At 46.3% G+C, this 26,209-nt stretch overlaps 1 protein-coding gene across 5 annotated transcripts in view; it reads right to left on the reverse strand.

The window, feature by feature from the left end:
* LOC129404835 (protein MAL2-like) overlaps positions 1–5,709 on the reverse strand; it is a 106,273-nt gene extending 100,564 nt beyond the window's left edge. For 2 of the 5 annotated variants that reach the window (XR_008630168.1, XR_008630167.1), the window contains exons 1-2: positions 4,906–4,943; positions 3,892–3,984 (exon numbers count right to left, since the gene is read on the reverse strand). Coding sequence is in view for 2 of the 5 variants with exons in the window: in XM_055137886.1 (XP_054993861.1) it covers positions 3,892–3,964 (73 nt within the window). In the remaining 3 variants the exon portion in view is untranslated. Of the gene's footprint in view, positions 1–3,891; positions 3,985–4,905; positions 4,985–5,276 lie in introns of those variants that run through there. The other 3 variants (XR_008630166.1, XM_055137886.1, XM_055137885.1) reach the window with 3 other exon arrangements.
* Between the last annotated feature and the right edge of the window lie 20,500 nt (positions 5,710–26,209).

Raw genomic sequence — 26,209 nt, forward strand, 5'->3', positions numbered from 1 at the left:
CAAAAATAAAATGTTTAGCCATATTTTAACATAATATTTAGAAAGAATATGAGGATAATTAAAAAGATCTGATGAAAGCAATCAAAGAACTTAAAAAAGGGGGGTTGTCACATGTTCAGGTGTAGAAATACTCAACACTGTGAAGACATCAATTCTTCCCAGTTTGAATTTTAGACTCAATACAATGTCAATCAAAACCACACATTATTTTATCAGCATTAACAAGCAGGTTCTAAAGGCCCAAAATGTCCAATAGTCAACACAAAATTCAAAGAGGAGAAACAAACTGAAGAACTGAGACTTTCTGACCTCAAGACTGGAGAGCGTTGGTAACCAAGAGAGCATGGCATCAGCCCCCAAAGGAGCAAACAGATAAAACAGCTGAATAGAGAGAGAGACCTGAGCAGAATAAAGTGTCATGAGGTAGATCCACATACATGCAGTTAAAACATCTTTGTCAATGCAGTAAGCAATTTGAGTGATTAAAATGTGTTGATATGGGTTCATCAATTACAACAAAAACTGCAGACTGATGAGAGATGTTGAAATTAAGGGCAGTTATGCGTATGGAGGTGGAGTACATGGCAAACTTCTGTGACTTCCTCTCAATTTTGCCATGAATCTGACTGCTCAAAAATTATTGTATAAACTTTTGAAAATTGGGGTATCAGAGAGACAGTACATGGGATGAGGAGTTTGCCTGGCATGCAGCCGGCCCCAAATCAATCCCTGGCACTGCACGTGGTGACTGCCAGAAGTGACTCCTGAGCACAGAGCCAGGAAGAAGCCCTAAGCACTGCCTGGGGTGGTCCAGACTCTCCCCCACAAAAGAATTTTGCTGGATTACTCAATGTTTTGTTCTTTTGCAACTCTGAAAGATATTTAGTTGTGTTCATCTGAACCATGCATTTTACAAATGAGGGAGGTGATGCTCAGGAGACCTGAATAACTTCCACTTCACTGTCACTGTCATTGTCATCCCTTTACTCATCAATTTGCTCGAGCAGGCACCAGTAACGTCTCCACTGTGAGACTTGTTGTGACTGTTTTGAGCATATCGAATATGCTACCCGTAGCTTGCCAGGCTCTGCCATGAAGACGGAATACTCTCAGTAGCTTGCCGGGCTCTCTGAGAGGGATGGAGGAATCGAACACGGGTCAGCCACGTGCAAGGCAAACGCCCTACCTGCTGTGCTACACTCAGAGGTAATAAATTAGGTTTCTCTGATATCAAGACCCTACATTTTCCACTTTACCAAGAGTCAATAAAGGACAGCACACGGGCCAGATCAATTTGTAATTGTTGTACTAGATAAAACTTTATTATAACAAACAATATTAACTCTTGCCTACGGCAGCTTTCACATTTCAATGACAGAGTTGAGTGATTGAAACACTCGTCATAACTCCTGTCACACCTAAAATATTTACCAGCTAGCTTCTTACTAAAAAAATTTCACCAGCCTCTAAACACCTAGTCTCCATCATTAAATCCTGCGTTTAAGTTCAGCTTTGTTTCAGACCACAGAACATAAACTACATATAATTTAGAAAACATACTAAGTGTTAATTAAATACAGTGACAGACACTGGAAGGCACTTTTAAAATTGTGTGACATACATACAAGTCATAGTTTCATATAATATTCTCAGAACAAATAACAAAGTTCATCCCCCAAAATAAAATATTTTATTTGCCCAAACTTGTAGTTGGCAATGAAAAGAAATAAAACACATATAAATAATAAACCTGTTTGTTACCTGCAAGAGTAATGTAATAAGATTATATTCACTACAAACCAGAGTTTTTTTATTCACCATACAGACTAATAGGTTATTGCTATCTTTAAAATATTTTTAAAGTTACTAAACTAGAAACTGGAATCCAAGGGTACTAACACAGATTGTATGCAACTAAGGATGGATACAAGGATCTACCTAAAACTCACGTCACCAATTCAGGCATAATTCACACTTCCTGAAAACTTAAAATTAACTCATCAATTTTCAACCTCTGATTTTCTGAAAGTGCGTCTGAAAATGGAGAAATTGCAATTCACATGGTGATCTGTGGTAAGATCAAGTCCACGGAAGTTTCTGAGATGCAAACTGTCATGAGGCATGCACAAAAATCATTCCAAGTAGAACTTTTCTCCAGCCCATCTACACTGGAGAGATGATGTAGCGTTCTCTCGGCATGACCCCAGAGGGGAGGAGTGAGAGGGGTGTGAGGGTGTGGCCCCCAGCTCCTCCGGTGCTCAGGGGCTAATCCTGGCTCTGTGCTCAGAAATTACTCCTAGTGGTGCTCGGGGCACCATATGGGATATCGGGATCAAACCCTGGTAGGCTGTGTGTCAGCAGAGTGCTCTGTCTCCTGTAATATGGATCTGGCCTGTCTCTATGATTGCACTCATTTGTGGGGTATAGAGTAACATCACATGAGGCTGACACCCAAGGACAGTAGATACAAGGGCCAGGAGGATTGCCCCATAGCTGGAAGCCTGCCTCATGAGCGGAGGGGAGAAGGAGATGGAATAGATAAGGTATCACTAAGAAAATGATGGCTGGAGGAACCAGTTGGGATGGGAGATGCATGCCGAAAGTAGATAATGGACCAAACATGATGACCTTTCAGTGTCTGTGTTGCAAGCCATAATGCCCAAAAGGAGGGAGAGAGAGAGAGAAATAGAGAGAGGAAGAGAGAGATAGAGATAGGTAGGGAGTATGTGGAATACTGTCTACCATGGAGGCAGGGGAGGGTGGGAAAGGGGGGTATACCCGGGATATTGGTGGTGAGGAACTTGCACTGGTGGAGGGATGGGTGTTTGATCATAGTGAGACTATAACCCAAACATGAAAGCTTGTAACTATCTCACAGTGATTCAATACAACATATATATATATATATATATATATATATATATATATATATACATATATATATATATATGGCTCTGGCCCTGATGTAGCTTCTGTGAAACCCAAAAAGGCACAGTACCTCATGCCACCCGTAAGCTCATCCTCCACCCAGCTGCCCTTTCTGAGCTCCTGCCCTACAGCCTTCAGCAGTAAGTGTGGGAGAGCTCAGAGGAGAGAAGCCGAGAGCAGCAGGGGCTGCGGGCCTCCAGGAATGGAGTGTATGTACCGGTGACTGTTTACAGTGATGTTTTAATTCAAATTTCAAGTGGTTTAAAATAACACTCAAACTGACAATATGGTTTCAGATTTTAAAAACCAATAAAAAGGAGTTAGCGTGCATAATCAGAATGAGATTGTAGAAACAAGTAGAAATAAGTATCAATTGATTATGAATAAATGAATTAATAAAAATGCTCAGAGGTATTACTGTAAATCTTTAATTGCTTTACATCTACCTTGCCAGCTTACCAAGTGATCCCAATTTAAAGAAATTCCACCAAAGGTTTTTCTGCCCTTTTTTGGGGTGGGGGGCACTATGTATAAAACCCAGATAAAACTAAGTCCTATTTTAAAATCAGATTACATAAAAAAAGACCAAATATATTTCATGAGGATAACAAAACTCAGTGACTCACAAATGATTCTTCAAAAGTCTTGATTATTCTTAAAAGACGGAGTAATTTTAAATGTCTCCTGAGACCCAGTCACTCATGCACAGAAATATTTGTCTTAAAAAAAAAAAAACCTTAAAGGCTACTGCAAAATTAGAATCCGGAGAAAGTGAAAAGGAGTCCCACTTTCACTAGAGATGCAACATACACATTCCCCTCCCCGGACCTGACTCGGTTCATCCTGTGGACAGGCGATGAGGCATGCAGAAATGAACCAAGTGAGAAGCACCAGCGCTGGGAGCACCCCTGACCCCAACCACGCGTCCTAAACAAATACTGAGCCGGTGCTGGAGTTACCTACCCTCCATTCTTACTCCCACTTTTTCTGCGACCTCATGCGTGGCCTTGGAGACTCCTTTCACGACCTCGGCCATGGCTGGTGAATTCCTCTACCCTAGAACACAAGCGCAATTGTCTGAGGACGCACACGCAGCCTGAAGGAGGCTTTCTGGGGGAAACATCACCACATCAGCCCCGCACGAGTTCAGAACAAGCCCCAAACAACCGGAAAGTTCAGCAGACTCCCCCCCAGAGGGAGACCCTTCAAAAAATAAAAAAAGAATCCTTGCAGGCTTTTTTAGCTTCTGCATGAAAAATCAAGCATCCCCCCTTGCATCTCAGCGAGCTCAGCCCACTGAACCCGGGGTGGGGATGAATCATCTGCCAGCTCCTGAGCATTGGAGAGGTGGAGTCGCGGGGGGGAGATGCAGCCCGCCCTCCCCTGGGTGCCCAGGCTGAGCGCTGAGGTCCCAGCACCTTCCCGGGGAGCGGGAGGTGGGGGCCGGGCCGGGCGGCGGCTGGGCCCCAGTCCCGGAGGACGCGGGGGGCAGCTGAGCCCGGGGAGGGGGCGGGAGGCCCTTCCCGCCTGGGTGTGGCTCTCCGCGCTCTGCCCCGCACCCCCGGCCCCCCCCCCCACCCGCCGCGTCCCCCGCGCGCACCTGTTAGCCCGCGACCACCTGTTCACTGGCGGGTCACAGGCTCGCACCGAAGGGCCAGGTGGGGGGCGCTGAGGTTTGGGGGCCCAGGGGATAAAGTTGAGGCTCCTCGAGCATCCTCGCGCGCATCAGGACCAGGCAGGTGGGCGCGCGCCCCGCGTGCCGGGGAGGGGGCCCGGGGTAAGGCACGCACCTGGGACCCCGCCCGGGCTCTGCGACCCCTTCCCCGCGCTCAGCCTCCGAACCCCGGTCACCCCCCACCCCCCAGAGGGCTCAGGGGGCAAAGCCCGGCTCTGGGGGCGACGCGCGCGCCCCGACGGAGCATCACCGCGGACCCCCAGACAGAGAGACCCGAGGGGGACCCCGGAACCCGCACACACCTCGCTCCGCGTCGACTCGCCTGCTCGCCCGCTCACCGCGCGCTCCCCTTCCTCCCGCTCCTCCTCCTCTCCCTCCTCCTCTCCCTCCTCCCCGGCTCCACCGGGCCGCGCCCCGCCCCGCGCCCCGCCCCGCGCCGCCGCAGCCCGGCCCGCCCCAAACGCGGGGCGCCGCGGGGACCAGGAGTTCGGGTCCCGGGGGTCCCCTGCCAGAATGGCAGCTGCTACGCGCGCGCTCCCATCCCCCCTTCCCTTCCTCGCCTTTCCCCCCGCCAGCATCCCCGCTCTCCCCACCACGACCCCCAGCTCCAGAGCCCGGGCGCAGGGGCAACGTGCGGGAAAGGGGTCCCTGTAGCCCCCCGAGGAGCGCGCACCCGCGGGCCGGGGCAGGAGGAGCTCAGGAGGGGCTGGCCCGGCGCCCCCGCCCAGCGCGCTCTGCGCTCGCTCGGCTCCGGGGATGCTCGGTGAGGGCGGGGGTCCCCGGCGGGTGGGCGCCCGGCTTCCCGCCACCTCCAGCTTCTCCCCTGGCCGGGCTCTGGGAGGCCAAGGGCGGGGGTCCCCGGCTGGTGGGCGCCCCGGTTTCCCAGCACCTCCAGCTCTCCCCCTGGCCCGGCTCCGGGGAGGCCAAAGGCGGGGGTCCCGGCGGGTGGGCGCCCGCGCGTGAGTTGCTCGCCCAGCCTCTCCCACCCGCTCTCCCCACGTTCCCTTGCACCAATCAGACTCCCCCAGGCGCGGCATCCCCCCGCGGCCCCCGCTCCCCCGCGCCCAGCGAGCCCCCCGCCCCCCACCCCGCCGTCGGAAGCCGGGGCCGCCAACCCTTCCTCAGCCCCTCTGGGAAGGGCCGGGCGGGGCGCAGGAGCCTGGGCGGGGGGACCCCGCGCACCCCGCCCCCGCCCCTGCGGCCCCCACTCGCGTGCGTGCAGGCGCGCGGCCACGCCGCCGTGGGTTGGCGGGTTGGGGGCTTGGGGTTTGGGGGGGTGTAGCTGGCTTTTTGCAGGCCCACCCAGCCCCTGGGCCCCTTTCGGGGCTGTGCGTGGGGGCCGCGCGCGCGGGGACGCAGCCTCCACCCCGCAGGGAACCGCCTTTGCGCTCTCCGCCCGGGACCCAGCGCTGCGGGGAAGGAGCCGCTCCGGGCTCCAGCTTCACTTTTTTTCTTTTTCTGCTTGTTTAGTTTTGCAGTTCAGGGAGGTGAGTGGATCCAAGGGCCAACACTGGTAGCCAAGGGGCTACCCGCTGACCCGTCTCCAGGCCCAGGGTTGCCTTTTTTTTTTTTTAATATCTTATGTTGCATTTGTTTTTGTTTTGGAGTGGAAGAACGTTTTCTCTTATCCTCTAAACACTCAACCAGTTCTGAAATGTGGAGACCCAATCTAAATCCACAGAACAGCGATTTGGCGTTCAGAAGTACCGAAAGGCAGCGCGTGTGTATAGCTGATAAGTAATTTATGTTTATGCTCCTACCTGTGCCCACTGCTGATGGCTTCTGTTTAAAATCGGCTTTATCAGAAAGCATCTTCTGTCCCCAGGGGGTCCAAGAGCACAGAGCCTGGGGGCTGGCTGGGCTGGGCAAGGTGCTCTCTGCGCTCCCACGAGGAGCAGCATCTTCCTGCTCACTGCTTTCTCCTGTACCTGAGGAGCCGGGCCCGGGTTAGGGCTCCTTCCTTTTCAACCGTTTACTATGGGAGATGCTCACACGTGTACAGAAATAGCGAGAGAAAAGTGATATTCTCTGGTGTGAATACCACCCAAGGTGTTCACAAGGTCCGTCTGCGGGTACTTGTGTTTTATCTGGAGGGTGGCCGCTTCCCGTTTGTTCAGAACTACTGAATTCCAAAAATGACAGGCATTTTTTTCATATCTCAGTATTTCTATGTTAAACCCCGCAGTGACACTTCGGCTGGGGCTTCGAGCCGCGCGCTGCTGACCCTGCGCCCCCACTGCTCTGCTCTCCCGGCCTTTGCGCGTTCATCTCCCTCTGGACAAGCCTGTGTTTTCTCTAGAAACTTAGTTAGAGTAATGTGAGAGGAGAGCAATAGGGCAATTCTGTACTCAATAAACATCATCTTGCTTCACACAAAAATAAAGAAATAGCATTTAGGTCTTTTTCATTCCGGTCTGACTTGCGTGCCGTCGAATGCCAGGTCCTGTGACCCTTCCCAACTGTTTTGGAAAATGTGCCTTAGCAGAAGCCCCGCCGCTCTGAAGCCACAGACATTTTCTTTTTCTTTTTTTTTTTTTTTTCTTTTCAGGTCACACCCAGAGATGCACAGGGTTTACTCCTGGCTCTGCACTCAGGAATTACTCCTGGCGGCTCTGAGGGACCATATGGGATGCTGGGAATCGAACTGGGTCGGCTGCGTGCAAGGCAAACGCCCTCCCCGCTGTGCTATCGCTCCAGCCCCTGAAGCCACAGAGATTTTCATCTCCTCAAAAGCTCCCTTGTACCGTCTTATGCGCTTATTCTAGAATTTTATGGAAATGAAGCCACGGAGTGAGAACTTCTTTTATATGCAGGGCAATTTTGTTTGACATTTTGCTTCTTCTATGTAGGTAATTCTTAGTAATGAAGAAGGAACTTCTTAAAGTTTGCAAAGATGTCACTCCCAAAGCCACCGGAGGGGGGGGGCAGGGGGTTTCCAGCACCCTGAGCCAACACAGGCTCTGAGCAGCAGGTCCCCCGCCTCCAGCGTGGGAGTTGCCTGAGGCCCCAGAGAGTCCCTGGGAGAGCTGCCCTGGAGGGGTCAAGAAAGGGGCGGTGCTAGTGCAGCTGTAGGGTTTCTTCACTGGGCACTTGCTCGTTCCCTGGCACCACGAATGGTCCCTGAGCCCAGCTAGGAGTTAACCGAGTGCAGGGAGGAAAGAAAGAAAAAGAGAGAGAGAAGAAGGAAAGAAGGAGAGAAAGGGAGAGAAGAGAGAGAAAAAGAGAAAGGGAAGGAAGGGAGGGACGGAGGGAGGAAGGAAGGAAGGAAGGAAGGAAGGAAGGAAGGAAGGAAGGAAGGAAGGAAGGAAGGAAGGAAGGAAGGAAGGAAGGAAGGATGGGAACCTTATTTGGCTCTGTTCAGGGATCCCTTCTGTCCCTGCTGTGATGGTGGCCATGTGTGGGGCCAGGAACTGAACCAGAACTGGCTGTGAGCAAGTGGTCCTAGCCCCATACTCTATCTCTGGCTTGTACATCATTTTTTAAATAATAATTGTTCTGTCTTACTCCTCCTGTCGCTGCTCCTAGTGGCCTGATCACAGTGAACATTCAGGAAAGTATTAGTTTCCAGTAATACCTATATCTCTGGGTCGTACATCATTTTTTTTTCTTCCAGAAAAAGGACAAACTCAAGAGGAAGAAGATCCCTGGATGTTAATAAAATTTTTATTCATCTTGTTAGTTGATTGGCATCATGGCCTTAAGATGATGCCAAAAAAATTTCAACTCTATCTGCATATAATCCTAAAGTATAAATACACTGGATGGTGTATACCACTCAAAAATTTCAAAAATTTAGCCTATTTGAAATCATTACTCATATGTACTCCATACATGTTTGGTTTCTTTTTGATAAATGAAATCTGGACATTTTGCTACTCTTTAGTAAGATTTCCTTATTTAGTTTAACACACTAATCTAACTCTAGAGTGACATGCTCTGAGGTACATGCTTCATAAAGACACTTTATGTGCCCCTTTAAAACCTGATTTTTTTTTATTTAGGCCTTGTGTGGTAAGGTTATGGGCTGGAGTGATAGCACAGCGGTTGGGTGTTTGCCTTTCATGCGGCCGACCCAAGTTCGATTCCTCCACCCCTCTCAGAGAGCCCGGCAACCTACCAGGAGTATCGAGCCTGCGCAGCAGAGCCTGGCAAGCTACCGTGCGTATTGGATATGCCAAGCACAGTAACAATAAGTCTCTCAATGTGAGACGTTACTGGTGCCCGCTCGAAAAATCGATGAGCAACGGGATGACAGTGATACAGTGATACAGTGGTAAGGTTTTGCCAGAGAAATGAAAACATTGATGAGGACTGAGAATTAAGGTTGGAGAAAGAATAAATTTCATGTGAGCTTGTTTGTTTCTGTTCTGGGGCCACAGCTGGCTGCGCTCAGAGCTTCCGCCTGGCTCTGCACTCGGGAGTGACTCCTGGGGCCCAGGGGACCTGTAAAATAGTAGTTGAAAACTATTAAAAATTCTTCGGGCCAGAGCAATAGTGGAGCTTTTGCCATCCTAAGTTCAACCCCTGCACCACTAGGAGTGATCCCCGAGCTCAGAGCCAGACGCAAGCCCAGAGTGCTGCTGGGTGTGGCCCCCAAATCAAAATAAAATAAAATGCTTCTCTACTTTTTTTCCCTTTCTCTCACTAAAGAGAGCTCTATGACACCACCAGCATTGACCCCTGAGCACAGAGCCAGGAGTAAGCCCTGGGCAGCACTAGGTATGGCTCCCTCCAAAAATAAAAGTCAAAATAAATAGTTTAATTCTTGTTTTCAAACCATGCAATTAACTGTAAAGTTCAGTACTGTCATCCCGTTGCTCATCGATTTGTTCAAGCGGGCACCAGTAACATCTCTCACTGAGAGACTTATTGTTACTGTGTTCGGCATATCCAATACGCACGGGGAGCTTGCCAGGCTCTGCCGCGCGGGCGAGTTACTCTGTTTTTCTCGGTAGCTTGCTGGGCTCTCCGAGAGGGGCCGAGGAATCGAACTCGGGTCAGCCGCATGAAAGGCAAACACCCAACCGCTGTGCTATCGCTCCAGTCCAAAGTTCAGTAAGTATTGTGGGGGACCGGGACCCTGGGAAAAGGAGAACTTAGTCATTTCCCCAGACAGGGAGTGCCCACCAAGATATTGTATTATGAAACAGACATCCCGTACCAAGGGCGAGACCCACAAAGATGACAGGCATATCATGTTCCAGTCTGCTGATCCCCCTTATGCAAGTGCCCCGTGAATGCCCCGCGTGATCCACCCTGGCCCCCTCGCAAAAGCCTTGCCCCTCAGCCTATATATTCTGTAAACTTTCCTTCAATAAACGAGACCTTGACAACAGTTCCTTGCTTGGTCTCCCTCTTCTTTCTCACCCTTGCTATTTCAGGTAGCACCTCTTCAGACCCTGGAATAACTTAGTCACGCGGGACGGGACAAAGTATGAAGATTTTATGCTGATTAAAATTGACATCAAGAAACTATCAGAAGTTGCACAGTAACTCCCAATACTTCAGATTACCATTGTCTTAGCATTAACAATATGGGACACTTACATTTTCCATTTTAGGAACTGAGCTTCCATGGGATGGTTGGGGGTGGTCTTTGGGACACAGGTAAAGGGAAGGGGGTTCTCCTGTGATCTATCATGCATGAACAGTGTGATGAAGGTCATGTACACCCCGGCACCCCAATAAAGTCTTTTTAAAGAAATAAATAATAATTAAATAACTAAAGAGAGCTCTATGAGAATGTCTTCTGGAACAATCTATTGGTCTTAGTCCTGCCAGGCCCTTCTTGGAACACATTTAGTTAATAATCATAGCGCCATTAACTTAACTCACTTGTTAGCTGCTGAATGTGCTAACACACAGCTCTGCCCCATGACGCTCCGCTCCGTGGCTGCGAGTATTCTAGGGCCCTGGTTGCCCTGTCCACGGACTGCAGGAGGCATCTTGAACAGAACAAAGAGAATTGACCTGAAGTGAGTAGGGGCTCGTGGCCGTCTTGTATTATCAGAAATTGAAAATGACCTGCACAGTGTCAGAGCAGGGAGGCAGTGCAGAGCACTGGAGCGTGAGCCTCTCCGTTGAGGAAAGCGTCCGTGTTCCAGAGACAGCTCTCTGAGGAGTAAGTTCCAGACGAGGCATTTGTCCTGGCCAGAGAGAGGAGCCTGTGGGTTAACCCCTACCCAAGCAAGAGAACATTTCAGAATAAGTGTTCTATTGATTTCTCCTTCATAATAATTAGCTAACAAAATCCATGGCATCTTTTTATGTATGATCTTTCTCCACTAGGTCATTGGTTATTAAGTCTGTTTACTTATACCCTCATACCCTCGTCAGGTGTGGACTGGAGCGATAGCACAGCAGGTAGGGCTTTTGCCTTGCACGCGGCTGACCTGGGTTCAATACCTGCGTCCCTCTGGGAGAGCCCGGCAAGCTACAGAGAATATCCCGCCTGCACGGCAGAGCCTGGAAAGCTCCCTGTGGCATATTCAATATGCCAAAAACAGTAACAACAAGTCTCACCATGGAGACGTTACTGGTGCCCGCTCGAGCAAATCGATGAACAAGGAGACGACAGTGCTACAGTGCTACTAATACTCTCATGATAACCACAGTTCTAATTTACCAGGGTTCTTCCACACTCTTTTCCCTTTAAAAATTTATTTGAGCTCTGTGTCCCGTGCCCGCCCGCGGCAGCGGGACAGCTCGGAGCACCCCCTCCCCGCCGGGCAGGTCCCAGTCATTCGCCCACCGCGCCTGATCCCGCCCTCCTGTGTCCGACAGGTATATTGGCTCTTCCCCTTGGAGACCCTGTGCCACCTGGAAAAGCGCCCTCTGTGTCCCGTGCCCGCCCGCGGCAGCGGGACAGCTCGGAGCACCCCCTCCCCGCCGGGCAGGTCCCAGTCATTCGCCCACCGCGCCTGATCCCGCCCTCCCGTGTCCGAAAAGGTTAGGGGCGTGTCCTGTCATTTGGGGGCGTGTCCTTAAAAGTGGGCGTGGCCTGTTTCCAGAGCGGTGGCCGCTAACGCGGCCGCAGATATTTTTCTTACCATTCCACGCATTGTCCTTTGGCTACAATTGATAGAACTCATTTCTCCGAAGAACTTCCTCATCATCTTAGTTACTATATGTTGATACTCAACTAACCTAGCCTATCCTAACTTCACAAAAACTGTCAATGAACACATCAACTTGCACGGAAAAGTACTTTGTCAAAAGAGCATAACCAAAAATCTTTAGTCGAGGTTCCTCCCAAGTTAACGAGAGCTCCAGATAGTAAAGCCCATAACAACATGAAGAAACTGAGAAAATCCCCACCACTAGGAGAGAGCCAAGAAAATATCTCACTAACCTCAGCAGCGACCTCCCAGAAATACACCCTCCTCTCAGATAGAGAATTCAGAGAGGAAATTGTGAGGATGATTCATGAACTCAACACAACTATGGAACGAACATCCAATAAATTAAGGGAGGATATGGATGCCGCGTTGGAACGCTCCACCAAGATAATCCAGGAAGAAATGAGAGCAGAAATTTCAAAGCTACGAACAGAAGTCACACAACTAAAAGAATCAGTAGATGAAATGAAAATCTCCGTAGGAGCCCTCAATGGTAGAATGACTACAGCCGAAGACAGAATCAGTGAACTTGAAGATGAGCTGCACAAAGCATATAGACAACAGCAAATAATGGCAAAAGACCTCAAAATGGCTCTAGAGCGAGTTAGAGTCCTAGGGGACGACCTCAGGAGAAACAACATAAGAATCATGGGAGTGCCGGAACCACACGGAACCAATCCCAATGAAAAAAACACCATTAAAGACATCATTGCTAAAAAATTCCCAGAGCTAGAGAATGTGGACATCCAGATACAAGGAGTCCGAAGGGTGCCAGCTAAAAGGGACCCAAATAGAAAATCCCCAAGGCATATCATAGTCAGAATGATGGATGCCGTGGATAGAGACACAATACTGCAAGCAGCAAGATCAAAGAAGGAGATCATATACAAAGGCGCACCCCTTAGATTCACAGCAGACCTATCAGAAGAAACCCTCCAAGCCCGAAGACAATGGTGGGATATAGTGAAAAAACTTCATGAAATGAATGCCTCACCAAGAATACTCTACCCGGCTAAACTCTCAGTTAAACTTGAAGGAACCATACATTATTTCATGGACAAGCAACAGCTCCGGAACTTCATAGACTCAAGACCAAATTTAAAAGAAGGACTCAAAGGGCTACTATAAGACAAGGAAAAAGACCTATAAGAACAACAAACCCTACAAAAAAATGGCACAAAATCCAATGACAATAATCTCTCTTAATGTTAACGGGCTAAATGCACCAATCAAGAGGCATAGAGTGGCAAAATGGATTCGGAAACTAAACCCAACCTTCTGCTGCCTACAAGAAACACATCTGAATAGCCGGAACAAACACAGACTAAAAATCAAAGGATGGAAAACAATCCTGCAAGCAAACAGCCCCCTCAAAAAAAAAGCAGGGGTGGCCATACTAGTATCCGATAGCATTGATTTCAGGCTGAAAAAGATCAGAAGGGACAGCAAAGGTCATTTTATATTCATCAAGGGATATGTGCAACAGGAAGAAATCACACTCCTAAATGTATACGCACCTAATGAACGACCAGCGAAATACTTAAAAGAACTCCTAACAGAATTTAAGGAGGACATAACTAGCACCACGATAGTAGTTGGAGATTTCAACACTGCCTTATCACCTCTGGATAGATCGACAAGAACAACACTCAGCAAGGAAACGAAGGCCCTGAAGGAAGAAATGGAGGAGACAGGGCTAATAGACCTATACAGGGCTATATACCCCAAAAAGAAAGAATACACATTCTTTTCCAGTGCACACGGAACATTTTCCAAAATAGACCATGTTCTGGGCCACAAGTTATACCTTAATAGAATTGGAAAGATAGAAATTGTATCAACTATCTTTTCAGACCATGATGCACTGAAGATGGAAGTTAATCATGCACAGACTCGGAGAACCAAATCAAACACTTGGAAATTAAACAACTCACTATTGAACAATGAGTGGGTCACGGAGGAAATCAAGAAAGAAATTAAGAGATACCTCGAAACAAATGAGAATGAAGACACAAGCTACCAGAACCTATGGGACGCAGCTAAAGCTGTGTTAAGGGGAAAATTTATAGCTCTGCAAGCCTTCCTCAGAAAGGAAGAAAGGGCCTATATAGATAGTTTGACTTCGCAGCTCAAGATCTTAGAAGAGGACCTGCAAAAGGAACCCAAACCAGATCGAAGGAAAGAAATAATAAAACTTAGAGCAGAAATTAACGATATGGAAACCCGAAAAACAATCCATAAGATCAATGAAACAAAGAGCTGGTTCTTCGAGAAAATAAACAAGATTGATAAACCGCTAGCAAGACTCACAAAGAAAGAAAGAGAGAAAACCCTAATAAACCGAATCAGAAATGAAAAGGGGGACATCACAACAGAAACCAAGGAGATTCAAAGGATCATCAGAGACTACTTTGAAAGTCTGTATGCCACAAAACAAGAGAACCTAAAAGAAATGGATGAATTCCTTGACTCCTACAACCTCCCAAGACTGAGCCAAGAAGACGTGAAATACCTGAATAGGCCCATAAATATCAAGGAAATCGAAACGGTAATCAAAAGTCTCCCCAAAAACAAAAGCCCAGGTCCAGACGGATTCACTGGCGAATTCTTCCAAACATTCAAAGAAGACTTGTTGCCAGTTCTCCTTAAGCTTTTCCAGGAAATCGAAAAGACAGGAACCCTGCCGAACAGTTTCTATGAGGCACATATCTCCCTAATACCAAAAGCAAACAAAGACACCACTAACAAAGAAAACTATAGACCAATATCCTTGATGAATACCGATGCGAAGATTCTCAACAAAATACTAGCAAATAGAATCCAACAACTCATCAAAAAGATCATACACCATGACCAAGTGGGATTCATCCCAGGGATGCAAGGTTGGTTTAACATTCGGAAATCAATCAACATAATCCATCACATCAACAACAGTAAAGATAAAAACCATATGATCATATCCATAGATGCAGAAAAAGCATTTGACAAGATCCAACACCCATTCATGATAAAAACTCTCACCAAAATGGGTTTTGGAGGAACTTTTCTCAAGATAGTCAAAGCCATCTACCATGAACCTATGGCGAGCATTATCATCAATGGAGAAAAACTAAGGGCTTTTACTCTGAGATCGGGGACAAGACAAGGATGTCCACTCTCACCACTTCTCTTTAATATAGTACTGGAAGTATTAGCAATAGCCATCAGGCAAGAAAAAGATATTAAGGGGATTCAGATTGGAAAGGAAGAAATCAAGCTCTCACTATTCGCAGACGATATGATACTATACCTAGAAAAACCTAAAAGCTCTAGTAAGAAACTCTTAGAAACAATTGACCTATACAGTAAAGTCGCAGGCTATAAAATCAATACCCAAAAATCCATGGCCTTCCTATATGCAAACAATGAGACAGAGGAAAGGGACATGAAAAAAGCAATCCCATTCACAATTGTGCCCCAGAAAATCAAATACCTTGGAATCAGCTTAACTAAAGAAGTAAAGGACCTCTACAAAGAAAACTATAAAACTCTACTCCATGAAATAAAAGAGGACATGAGGAAATGGAAAAATATCCCCTGCTCATGGATAGGGAGAATAAACATTGTCAAAATGGCAATACTCCCCAAAGCATTATACAGATTTAACGCGATCCCTATGGGGATACCCATGGCATTCTTCAAAGAAGCGGAGCAAGCAATCCTGAAATTTATATGGAACAATAAACGCCCACGGATAGCTAAAACAATTCTTGGGAAAAAGATGATGGGAGGCATCACCCTTCCCAACCTTAAACTCTACTACAAAGCGGTAACAATTAAAACAGCATGGTACTGGAACAAAAGCAGAACTGCAGACCAATGGAACAGGGTGGAATATCCCCACACACAACCTCAAATGTATGATCATCTAATCTTTGATAAAGGTGCAAGAGATGTGAAGTGGAGCAAGGAAAGTCTCTTTAACAAATGGTGCTGGCACAACTGGACAACCACATGCAAAAAAATGGGCTTAGAACTCGATCTGTCACCATGCACAAAAGTCAGATCAAAATGGATTAAAGACCTCAACATCAGACCACAAACCATAAGGTACATTGAAGACAAGGTAGGCAAAACCCTCCAGGATATTGAAGATAAAGGTATCTTCAAAGATGACACGGAACTAAGCAATCTAGTAAAAACAGAGATCAACAAATGGGACTACATTAAACTAAAAAGCTTCTGCACCGCAAGAGATACAGTGACCAGAATACAAAGACTATCCACAGAATGGGAAAGGATATTTACACAATACCCATCAGATAAGGGGTTGATATCAAGGGTATATAAAGCACTGGTTGAACTCTACAAGAAGAAAACATCCAACCCCATCAAAAAATGGGGCGAAGAAATGAACAGAAACTTTACCAAGGAAGAGATACGAATGGCCAAAAGACACATGAAAAAGTGCTCTACATCACTAATCGTCAGAGAGATGCAGATCAAAACAACCATGAGATACCACCTCACACCACAGAGGCTAGCACACATCCAAAAGAACAAAAGCAACCGCTGTTGGAGAGGATGTGGGGAGAAAGGAACCCTTCTACACTGCTGGTGGGAATGCCGGCTAGTTCAGCCCTTTTGGAAAACAGTATGGACGACTCTCAAAAAACTTGAGGTTGAGCTCCCATTTGACCCAGCAATACCACTGCTGGGAATATATCCCAGAAAAGCCAAAAAGTATAGTCGAAGTGACATATGCACTTATATGTTCACCGCAGCACTGTTTACAATAGGCAGAATCTGGAAAAAACCCGAGTGCCCTAGAACAGATGACTGGTTCAAGAAACTCTGGTACATATATACAATGGAATACTATGCAGCTGTCAGAAAAAATGAGGTCATGACGTTTGCATATAAGTGGATCTACATGGAAAGTATCATGCTAAGTGAAATGAGTCAGAAAGAGAGAGACAGACATAGAAAGATTGCACTCATCTGTGGAATATAGAATAATAGACTATAAGACGAACACCCAAGAATAGTAGAAATAAGTACCAGGAGGTTGTCACCATGGCTTGGAGGCTGTTCTCTCATTCTGGGCAACTCAGAGAAGGGAACAGCAAGTAAAATGTGGTTGTTGGTCATGTGGGGGAAAGATGATGCGGGCCAAATATAGACTAGAGACTGAACGCAATGGCCACTCAACACCTTTATTGCAAACCACAACACCTAACCAGAGAGAGAGAACAAAAGGGAATTCCCTGCCATAGTGGCAGGGTGGGGTGGGGGGAGACGGGACTGGGAAGGGGGGGTGGGATGTTGGGTTTACTGGTGGTGGAGAATGGGCACTGGTGAAGGGATGGGTTATCAAACTTTGTAAGGGAGAAACATGAGCACAAAAATGTATAAATCTGTAACTGTACCCTCAAAAAAAAAATAAAATAAATAAAAAAAAAATTATTTGAATACTTTTCCTCACAGAACTTCATTCATTCATATCAACACTATACCTTTTACAGTTCTAATTAGAGCCAGTTGTGTTGTGACAAGTCTCATCTAAAATCCTTTTGAATTATCCTGTCATTGTTGGGATGGTGTTAAGGATTTGCACATTGCCAAATATGTAAATAAATTTTTCCATGAATTCAGAAAAGTCACGAGGAAAAAATACCCCACATACAAGTGATTGACACTGAGACTACTGATAAAATGAATAGCAGTACAGTGCAGGCTGCAGGCACAAAGGGTAGAACTCAAAACGTCCTACCTAGTTGCAAGGACCTATATATATAGCAGGGACTTCTCCTCCACTCTTCCACTCATCCTTTCTTTCTGTATTTCTGTTATTCATCATAACTCTTTAAAAAATATTGGTCTTAAATTCCATAGTATACATTCACTTATGAAGGATAATAACCAGTAAACTTCTCAAGTGTTATTGGATAAACTATATTCCTCACAGATTTATATGGTTAAGTCCTAATCTTCAAATATTTTAAAATACATCTATTTAAAGCTGGCATCTTTTCTTTCTTGTCATATTTTCCATTTATTTATATATTTTTTAACTTTTAATTTTTTAATGAATCACCGTGGGGTACAGTTACAGAATTACATATTTTTGCGCTTACATTTCAGCCATACAATGCTCTAGTGCCCTTGCCTCCACCAGTGCCTGTTCTCCACCACCAATGTTCCCAGTGTCTCTCCCACCACCCCCATTCTCCCACCTCCCTCCTTCCACCTCTGTGACAGGCACATTCCCTTTTACTCTCTCTCTCTCTCCTTTAGAGTGTTGTGATCTGCAGTGCAAGTATTGAATGGCCATCATGTTCAGTTTTTAGTCTACTTTCGACACTCACCTCCCATCCCAGGTGGTCCCTCTAAACACCCTTTACTTGGTGTTCCCATCTCTATCTGAGCTGTCTTTTCCCCCAGCATGTAAGGCCGGCTTTCAAGCTTTGGAGCAATCCTCCTGGTCCTTATCTCTACTATCCTTGGGTGTTAGTCTCCCATTCTGTTATTTTATATTCCATAAATGAGTGCAATCTTTCTATGTCTGTCTCTCTCTTTCTGACTCATTTCAGGATGCTTTCCATGTTGATCCACTTACAAGCAAATTTATGACTTCATCTTTTCTAACAGCTGCATAGTATTCCATTGTGTAGATGTACCAAAGTTTCTTTAACCAGTCATCTGTTCTTGGGCACTCGGGTTTTTTTCAGATTCTGTCTATTGTAAACAGTGCTGAAATCAACATACATGTGCAGACGTCATTCCTACTATACTTTTTTGCATCTCCGGGATATATTCCCAGGAGTGGTATTGCTGGGTCAAATGGGAGCTCAATTTCTAATTTTTTGAGAAGCGTCCATACTGTTTTCCAAAAGGGCTGCACCAGTCGGCATTCCCACCAGCAGAGAAGAAGAGTCCCTTTCTCCCCACATCCACGCCAACACCAGTTGCTTTTGTTCTTTTGGATGTGGGCCAGTCTCTGTGGTGTGAGAACAGCATCTTTTCTTTACTTTTTTAAATTGAAGTAACATTAGTTTACACAATCATGCAAACCTCAAGTGCATAGCTTTATAAGTCAATAATCTCATATACTATGAAAATTCTACATTTGCTTCTCATTTATACCCATCCCTTTGTCCACGCTCGACCAAATATGCCAGAAAATAAAGGACGTCAGCCAACCCTGTGCGCGCCTCTGCCTTACAAGGATGGACTCTGTTCTCTGTAGGGTTCAGGGAACATGGAGCAGACACTGGTGTTGTGAATGTTTTAAAATAAATAGTAGCAACTAAAATAATATTTAAAATCCTGAATTTGAACCCCCAAGAACAGTTTCTCCAATATCAAATAAATAGTATTATTTCAATTCTATTTCTTCAAAAAGGATAGCGACTTTATCTGTCACTGTCACTGTCATCCCGTTGCTCATCGATTTGTTCGAGCAGGCACCAGTAATGTCTCTCATGGAGACACTTATTGTTATTGTGTTTGGCATATCCGATACACATGGGTAGCTTGCCAGGCTCTGCCATGCGGGCTCCATACTCTCGGTAGGTTGCCGGGCTCTCCGAGAGGGGTGGAGGAATCGAACACGGGTCGGCCGCATGAAAGGCGAACGTCCAACCGCTGTGCTATGGCTCCATCGACTTTATACATTAAAAAATATTATTTTTTATTTTGGGGGTTTGAGGGCCACACACCAATTGTGCTCGGGGCTTCGATCTATCTCTGCACTCAGGTATTATACCCCGAGAGCCTTGGGGGATCAAACCTAGGTCAGTTGCATGAAGGCAAACACCTTAGACACTGGCTTTTTAGACAAAAAAGGGGGGGGGAGAGTGGTGTAGGGATTAGAGCAGCGGCAAGAGTGTCCATATTCTATACACACTATGTATATTACATTCCTCCATACCTCATTCTCTATTTGGAGTCACTCCTCAGTGACAGATCTGTGGTGCGAGTGGAACTTGGAAATAAGTTCAGCCTCAAAACTGCTGAAAATAAGCACAAGGAACAGAAAGGACCACATAGGCTGGGGTTCATGAGGGATGGCGGTATGAAGAACTAGATGCTGATCAAATCACTGTCATAGCGCAGAGTAAGTACAGGAGCTCAGCATCAACATTGACTTAGTGTCTGAGGATACCATTCGCAAAGAATGAGTTCCATAACAAAGCATTTGTACATAGACAATAGTAATAATAACTACTATATGTCACTTATTCACTTTTAAAAAGAGAATAGAAGGTACATTTTACTAGTGAACTTTTAGAGCTTCCATAAATAAAATAATTTCTAGAACTAATGCCAATTGAACAACTAAGTCCTTACGTTTGGATAGTCAATTGAACAAAAGATAAGAATGAAACATCTGTTTAATAGTTCAATCAAGACTTTCTAAAGTAAGCTAAAAATTGTACTGAGGATTAACTTGCTTTATATGAACATCGGATACTCTATTTTTTCTTTATAGAGTATCACAAAATAGTGAGTGTCCGGGTTTGTTGGTTTGGTCTGATTTGGGGATCACACCTGGCTGTGTGATTAGCAGGGATTACTCTTGGCTCTGTGCTCAGGAATCACTCCTGGCAGGTCTGAGGGACAAACTCTGTCGCGCGCCGCTTCGTCCAGCGAAGAAACACGCAACTCAGAGATCCTTTTGGCTGCGATTTATTTAGGAACTTTCTCATGCGTTAGAGAAGAAATCAGGAACGGGGACGTGGAGTAAGGAGGAAAAGGGACTCATGAGGGAGAACCGACTAGCTAGGTGACCTCCCCCCTTATATACCTCTCGCTGCCTGCTTATGCCCACGTGTCCGCATCTGATAGGTTAGTTACAGCTTATGGGCGTGGCAAGACATCCTGTTTCCTTATTAGGAGTTGTTTACAAAGCACGGTGCAATTAACAAGAAACAGGTGTTGTTTACGAAGCATGGCCCCGTGGAGGCTCTCCACAAAACTCCTCACCCACTGTTGCCCCAGCCCCTTTCAGCCTCTGAACCAGTGAATTGACAGAACAGAACTGACAATGACAAAGATGTTTCTAAACGTAGGAAATTTCACCGCCTGTTATACAAAGCTACCGTGCCTAAATCAAGCCCATCTTCCCACTCTTTTCTCTCAGGTACTAGGACTCACAGCTGGTCTTCTGAGCTGCCACGAGGCGGGCGTCTGTGGGTCTTCCCCGGGAATTATCCACTGGATCAGGCAGGAAACAGCCGTTCCTCTTGGGTCTGTTCACAGTTCTCTGCTGGGTCTGCTGGGATCCTCTCCCAGAAGGGGAGACACCAACTGGACACGTCCAGCTCTGAGACTGAGTTCTGCCTGCCACCTGCCACACTGACCTTTGCTGCCCCAGGTTGGGGAGACGGTTCCTGTTTCCTGCACTTAGGAGTATTTCTTAACCCCTTATGTCCTTGTTCAACTCGTTTCAATATGATTTAACCATTTCTTTTTTATTTATTTATTTATTTATTTATTTATTTATTTATTTATTTATTTTTCTTTTCGGGTCACACCCGGCGATGCTCAGGGGTTACTCCTGGCTCATGCACTCAGGAATTACTCCTGGCGGTGCTCAGGGGACCATATGAGATGCTGGGAATCGAACCCGGTAGGACCCGTCCAGGGCAATACTCAGCCAGGTGATCCAGGGGGATGGTCTCATGGTCTGGGAACACCAGCACCATCCACATGGTCCTCGGGGCAGTAAAAACAATACCTAAATCATCCTTGTTGAAAACTCTACACTTGTTCCTAATTTCCTGGCTCTTTCAATAATTAATCGATATACTGTGCCATCAGGGACACTGGCTCGTTTGCCAAAGTGTCAAAAATCAGATGGGCCTGACACATAATGCGATTCAGAGTCAATGGCTAGACTAGAGCTGTTACCGACTGGATTCCATGGGACGTCCAAAGACCACCTGGCCACCCACCTACCAGATGATCAGACTTCTTCATCAAGACCCTGAGCGAATGGTTTGAGTTCCTGGAGTGAGCAGGTGCCATTGGGCTACACTATCATGCGACAGGGATCAATGGAGACATTACTGGCGCCCGCAGAGATGAATGAAGACATTACTGGCGCATGAGCAAATCGATGAGCAATGGGATGACAAGTGACACAAGTGATACTCTGCCATTTGGATAAAAGAGAGTTGATTGTTCTGTTGCAATTAAAGTGAAATTCTATACTATTTTCTTTAAAAATGCATAAATTCTTAAAAAGCTTTTTTAGCATTAAAGTGTTGAATAAGCAAAATTTTAGAGTATCAGTTTTGTGTGACACCTAAAATAGTTAATGATGAGCTTATTAATTAATCAAATATATGTAGTTATCTATTTACTGACCAACTCAGTAACCAGTAGGAATTCGTAACAATAGCCGTAACATTCATCTCCTTTCATGCTTTCTAAAATGGCAAATCTCATCCTCAACCGTTTGATTTTTTAAGTTGACATGCACTGTAAATTAAAGCAGATGACTATAATTAAGGATACCAATTACATTCTCATTTGTATCTGAACAAACAATTTGTTTAATGTTATTTAATGAGAACATTTTAACTTCAACCTTTGGGAAGCAATCATGTCTACTGAAACGCATGTCTATGCTTCTTTGAACTGATTTTGTCATTTAACAGAGCCGTGGTTTGAAAGCTTAGCAGTCTGGCACAAAAGTTGTTTTTGTTCCTACAAGCAAGAAATGACTTTTTATCACTTATTGTAAGAACAGCAGAATTTATTATATTATGGAAACACATCTTGGATTTTTTTGATATTTCAAGTTTTAAAATATTGCAGTGATTTTTTTTTACCTGATGTAATATTTGAAGTGTCAGCGAGGGAGCAGGTGTTAAAAATCTCAGCCTGCGGAAAGGAGATTTGACCTGAATTCACACTCGGTGTTGACTTCAGAGAGGAGCCTTCTTACAGACACAGTGCTAGACGGTATCTAGGGAGAAGGCAGAGTGGAGAGCGGCCGTGCAGAATGCTGCCTTCGACGCTAGAAACTGAGACACCAAAATCACCAAGGACCATTTCCAGAAATCTTCTCAGTAAGTGCCAAACAGTAGCTAGTTATCATTTCTTTTGTTATTAATTTTGTTTTGTTTTGCTTGGAGACCAGGCCTGGTAGTGCTCAGAGCTTACCCCTGGCTCTGGGTCCGGGTCACTCCTGCCAGTGCTCAGAGGACGCTGTGGGGTGCTGGGGACCTTAGCCCGGTCAGCCAGGTACGAGGCAAGCACCCAACTCATTGTACTACTGCTCTGGCCCCTAAAATAATTTCTTTTTAAAAAAGAAAGAAAAATAAAGAGTGTCTAAAATCAGGTTGAATTTCTCACTCCCAAATGAATAACTCCCGGTAAAAGCACTCGATTATCTTCTTTCATTTGGAGTCACCGGCTTTGTGACGACATCGTCACCCTGATGTCATCACCCTGCCCATCTCCAAACCCTTTTGTGTTCACCTAAATTTCTACACTGACTGATCAGTCTAGATCAGTTTGTTCACTAATCAGCCTTAAAAATGTATGCCCCAAGGGAAAGTCTTATTCTTTAGGCAACACACACACACACACACACACACACACACACACACATTTAGAATAACTAAAATGTCAGAAAGTGCTTGCAAAACTTAAACTGAGAGTATTTGCAAATTCATGTATTACTCTAGGGAAGTGAGGTGACCCGTCAATAACATTAGCCTGAATCCTTGTAGCAAGACCAGTTGCTGTCTTCCCTACAGCAGGGTGGAAAGGTCAGGGGTGAAATCCTGTTACCCAGCCCAGGGCTGGCTGCTCCTCCTGCACTAAGAACCAATGTGCTCACATCTCTGAATCCCGGAGAGATGTGGCACCTCAGCTCGGTTTACTGTACTCTGCGGGTCACGTAGGCTAATCTTATTGAGGCAAAACTTTCCACGCTCTCATAGGCCGGATGGAAACGATTGACCTCACGGTCACTAATAAATACTGGTGACAGAATCACACAGTTTCTCTAGAATTGGGGTCTTGAGAAATAACACAGAGGGTAGGGCACGTGCCTTGACCCTGATTGACCTGGGTTCAATCCTGGGCACCCCATATGGCCCTTCGGTCCGGGCAGGAGTCATCCCTGAGCACAGAGGCAAAAGGAAACCAAAACTAACTACAACAAACAAACTTCCCCAGAACTTACTTCAACCTCATGATTACACAGCAACTCTAGTTATCAGTGTACTTCAGACCCTGAGAGATATGGAGAGTTCTCTTATTCTAACCAAATAAAAGGGGGAGGGGGTAGAGGCTATTCCGGACCACTGCATTATCCCCTGGAGAAAGAATTTATAAAATATCTCAATATTTTGGTTTGGGGACATTACCCAGTGATGCTCAGGGCTTTCTCCAGGCTCTGTGCTCAGTCATCAGCCCTGACAGTGCTCAGGGGCCAATACACGATGCTGGATATCAAACTCAAACCCAGGGCAGCAGCTTGAACAGCCAGTACCATAGACACACACTGTTTCTCCTGCGCTGTAAAATAGCTTGGTGAACGTGCTCACTCCCATGCTCCCTGTTTGTGTTCTTTGGAGCAGAGGCGAGCAACAGAACTCACCCTTGACTTCCAAGACCGCTTCCCCGGGAGACAGCCTATTATTACTGTCCTGTGTTCTTTTCCTGCCATACGCCATAACTGACAATTAATATTGACACTTTTGTTTTTGAGTTTATTTTAGCATCAATGATACCTAACTGCCACCATTGGAGCACATCCGTATAACTGTGCTGGTTATTATTTATCTCTCTACTAAAAGAATCAGTTCCCATTACGCAGTAACTAAAAACAAGCATGTCTCAAAATGTGAAAACATTTCAATGCATAACCTGGACCTTTTCCTACCTCATTGTCACAATCGCTGTCCTTGCAGACTATGTTCCAGCCATGAAAGCGTAGTAACCTGGAGTTACCCTGTCACTGTAGCTGTCATCCCATTGCTCATCAATTTGCTTGAGCGGGCACCAGTAACATCTCCATTATGAGACTTCTTGTTACTGTTTTTGGCATATCAAATATGCCACGGGTAGCTTGCCAGGGTCTGCTGTGTGGGCGGGATACTCTTAGTAGCTTGCCGGGCTCTCCCAGAGGGGCAGAGGAATCGAACCCAGGTCAGCCACGTGCAAGGCAAACGCCCTACCCGCTGGGCTATCGCTCCAACCCTGTGGAGTTATCCTAACAACATACAATGGCTATCCTTAAAGCTGTACATAGCTAAAACCCCAATTCTTCATTAGTCTGAGGTTTCTTTTCTTCATGCCCAGAAGTAGCCTCTCCACTTCCTGTTCATTTCTGGCCCATCAGAGCCTTGGTTCTGTCTCCAGCCTCCCTCCGGGACACTTTTATGTCCTTTACTGAGCATTGCCTGCCTTGCCCTTAAGTAATTGGATTCGGAGTGGATTTATGACATCCATTTGGACACTCAGTATCTTCGGGGAGTCTTTGAGATAGAGAACTAGCTTGCCCATTGCACTTGGAATCTGACCTGGAATCTTACCGTGATTTTCTCATTGAGTTACCTATGGTCAGCAATAACCAAGATGAACAAGGGAGAAATGAAGCAATCAAAGAGCCGCTGGATCCGGGAAAGAAATGAGCTTGATAGAGGCCCAAATCCCCGCCAATGGCCCGAACTCACGGACACACGTGCAACTCCAGCATGAGCTAAGCAACGTTATCCCAACACTTGGATCCAGTTTACAAAATGGAGTGGAGAGGATTTTTTTTTTTTGAAGAATATTCTTGGACACGCCCGAATTACACAGAGATCTTAGCCAAGGGAAAATGAAAGAGACCTTGTGAGATGTGGGGGCTGGGGAGAGGGAAGGAGCTACTGATCCTCTCCTACGGCTGCTCTGGGGTTATCTCTGGAAGAGTTTACGAGAAGGGGGCCTAACTGAGAGATAGCAGAGCGATGAGGGTGTTTGCCTGGCACACAGCCGACCCGGGTTCGATTCCCAGCATCCCATAGCGTCCCATGAGCACCACCAGGAGTCATCCCTGAGTGCAGAGCCAGGAGCAACCCCTGAGCATCATTGGGAGTGGCCCCAAAAGCTGGAATAACAAATAGTTCAAGAGAAGATGCTATAGGTAAGTGCATCATCCTAAGTCTGGGATATAAAATTCCAAACGGGGCTCAAAGGGCTGAAGCAGGCGCCTGGCCCCGCCTCTGGCCCCGATGCGCTCTATGGTGCCACAGCCCGCCCCGGCTCTGCTGGCCCCCCGCGCCGCGGGCCTCAGCATCTCTGACAGGATGACATTCAGGCGTGTCCCAGACTCCCGAGCACTGCTGGGGACACTCCCATACACATGGAGCAATAAACCTCCCAGCTGTAACCTCACCTGAGGGGAAGCTCGTGCCGTCCCCCTGCCCTGCACCCTGACCATCCGCTTCTCCCGGTCCTCAGTCAGCAAGGCGCAGCCACGCCCTGTGGGGCCCCCGAGCCC

This window comes from Sorex araneus, chromosome 5 (assembly GCF_027595985.1).
Source record: "Sorex araneus isolate mSorAra2 chromosome 5, mSorAra2.pri, whole genome shotgun sequence".
Taxonomy (NCBI): domain Eukaryota; kingdom Metazoa; phylum Chordata; class Mammalia; order Eulipotyphla; family Soricidae; genus Sorex; species Sorex araneus.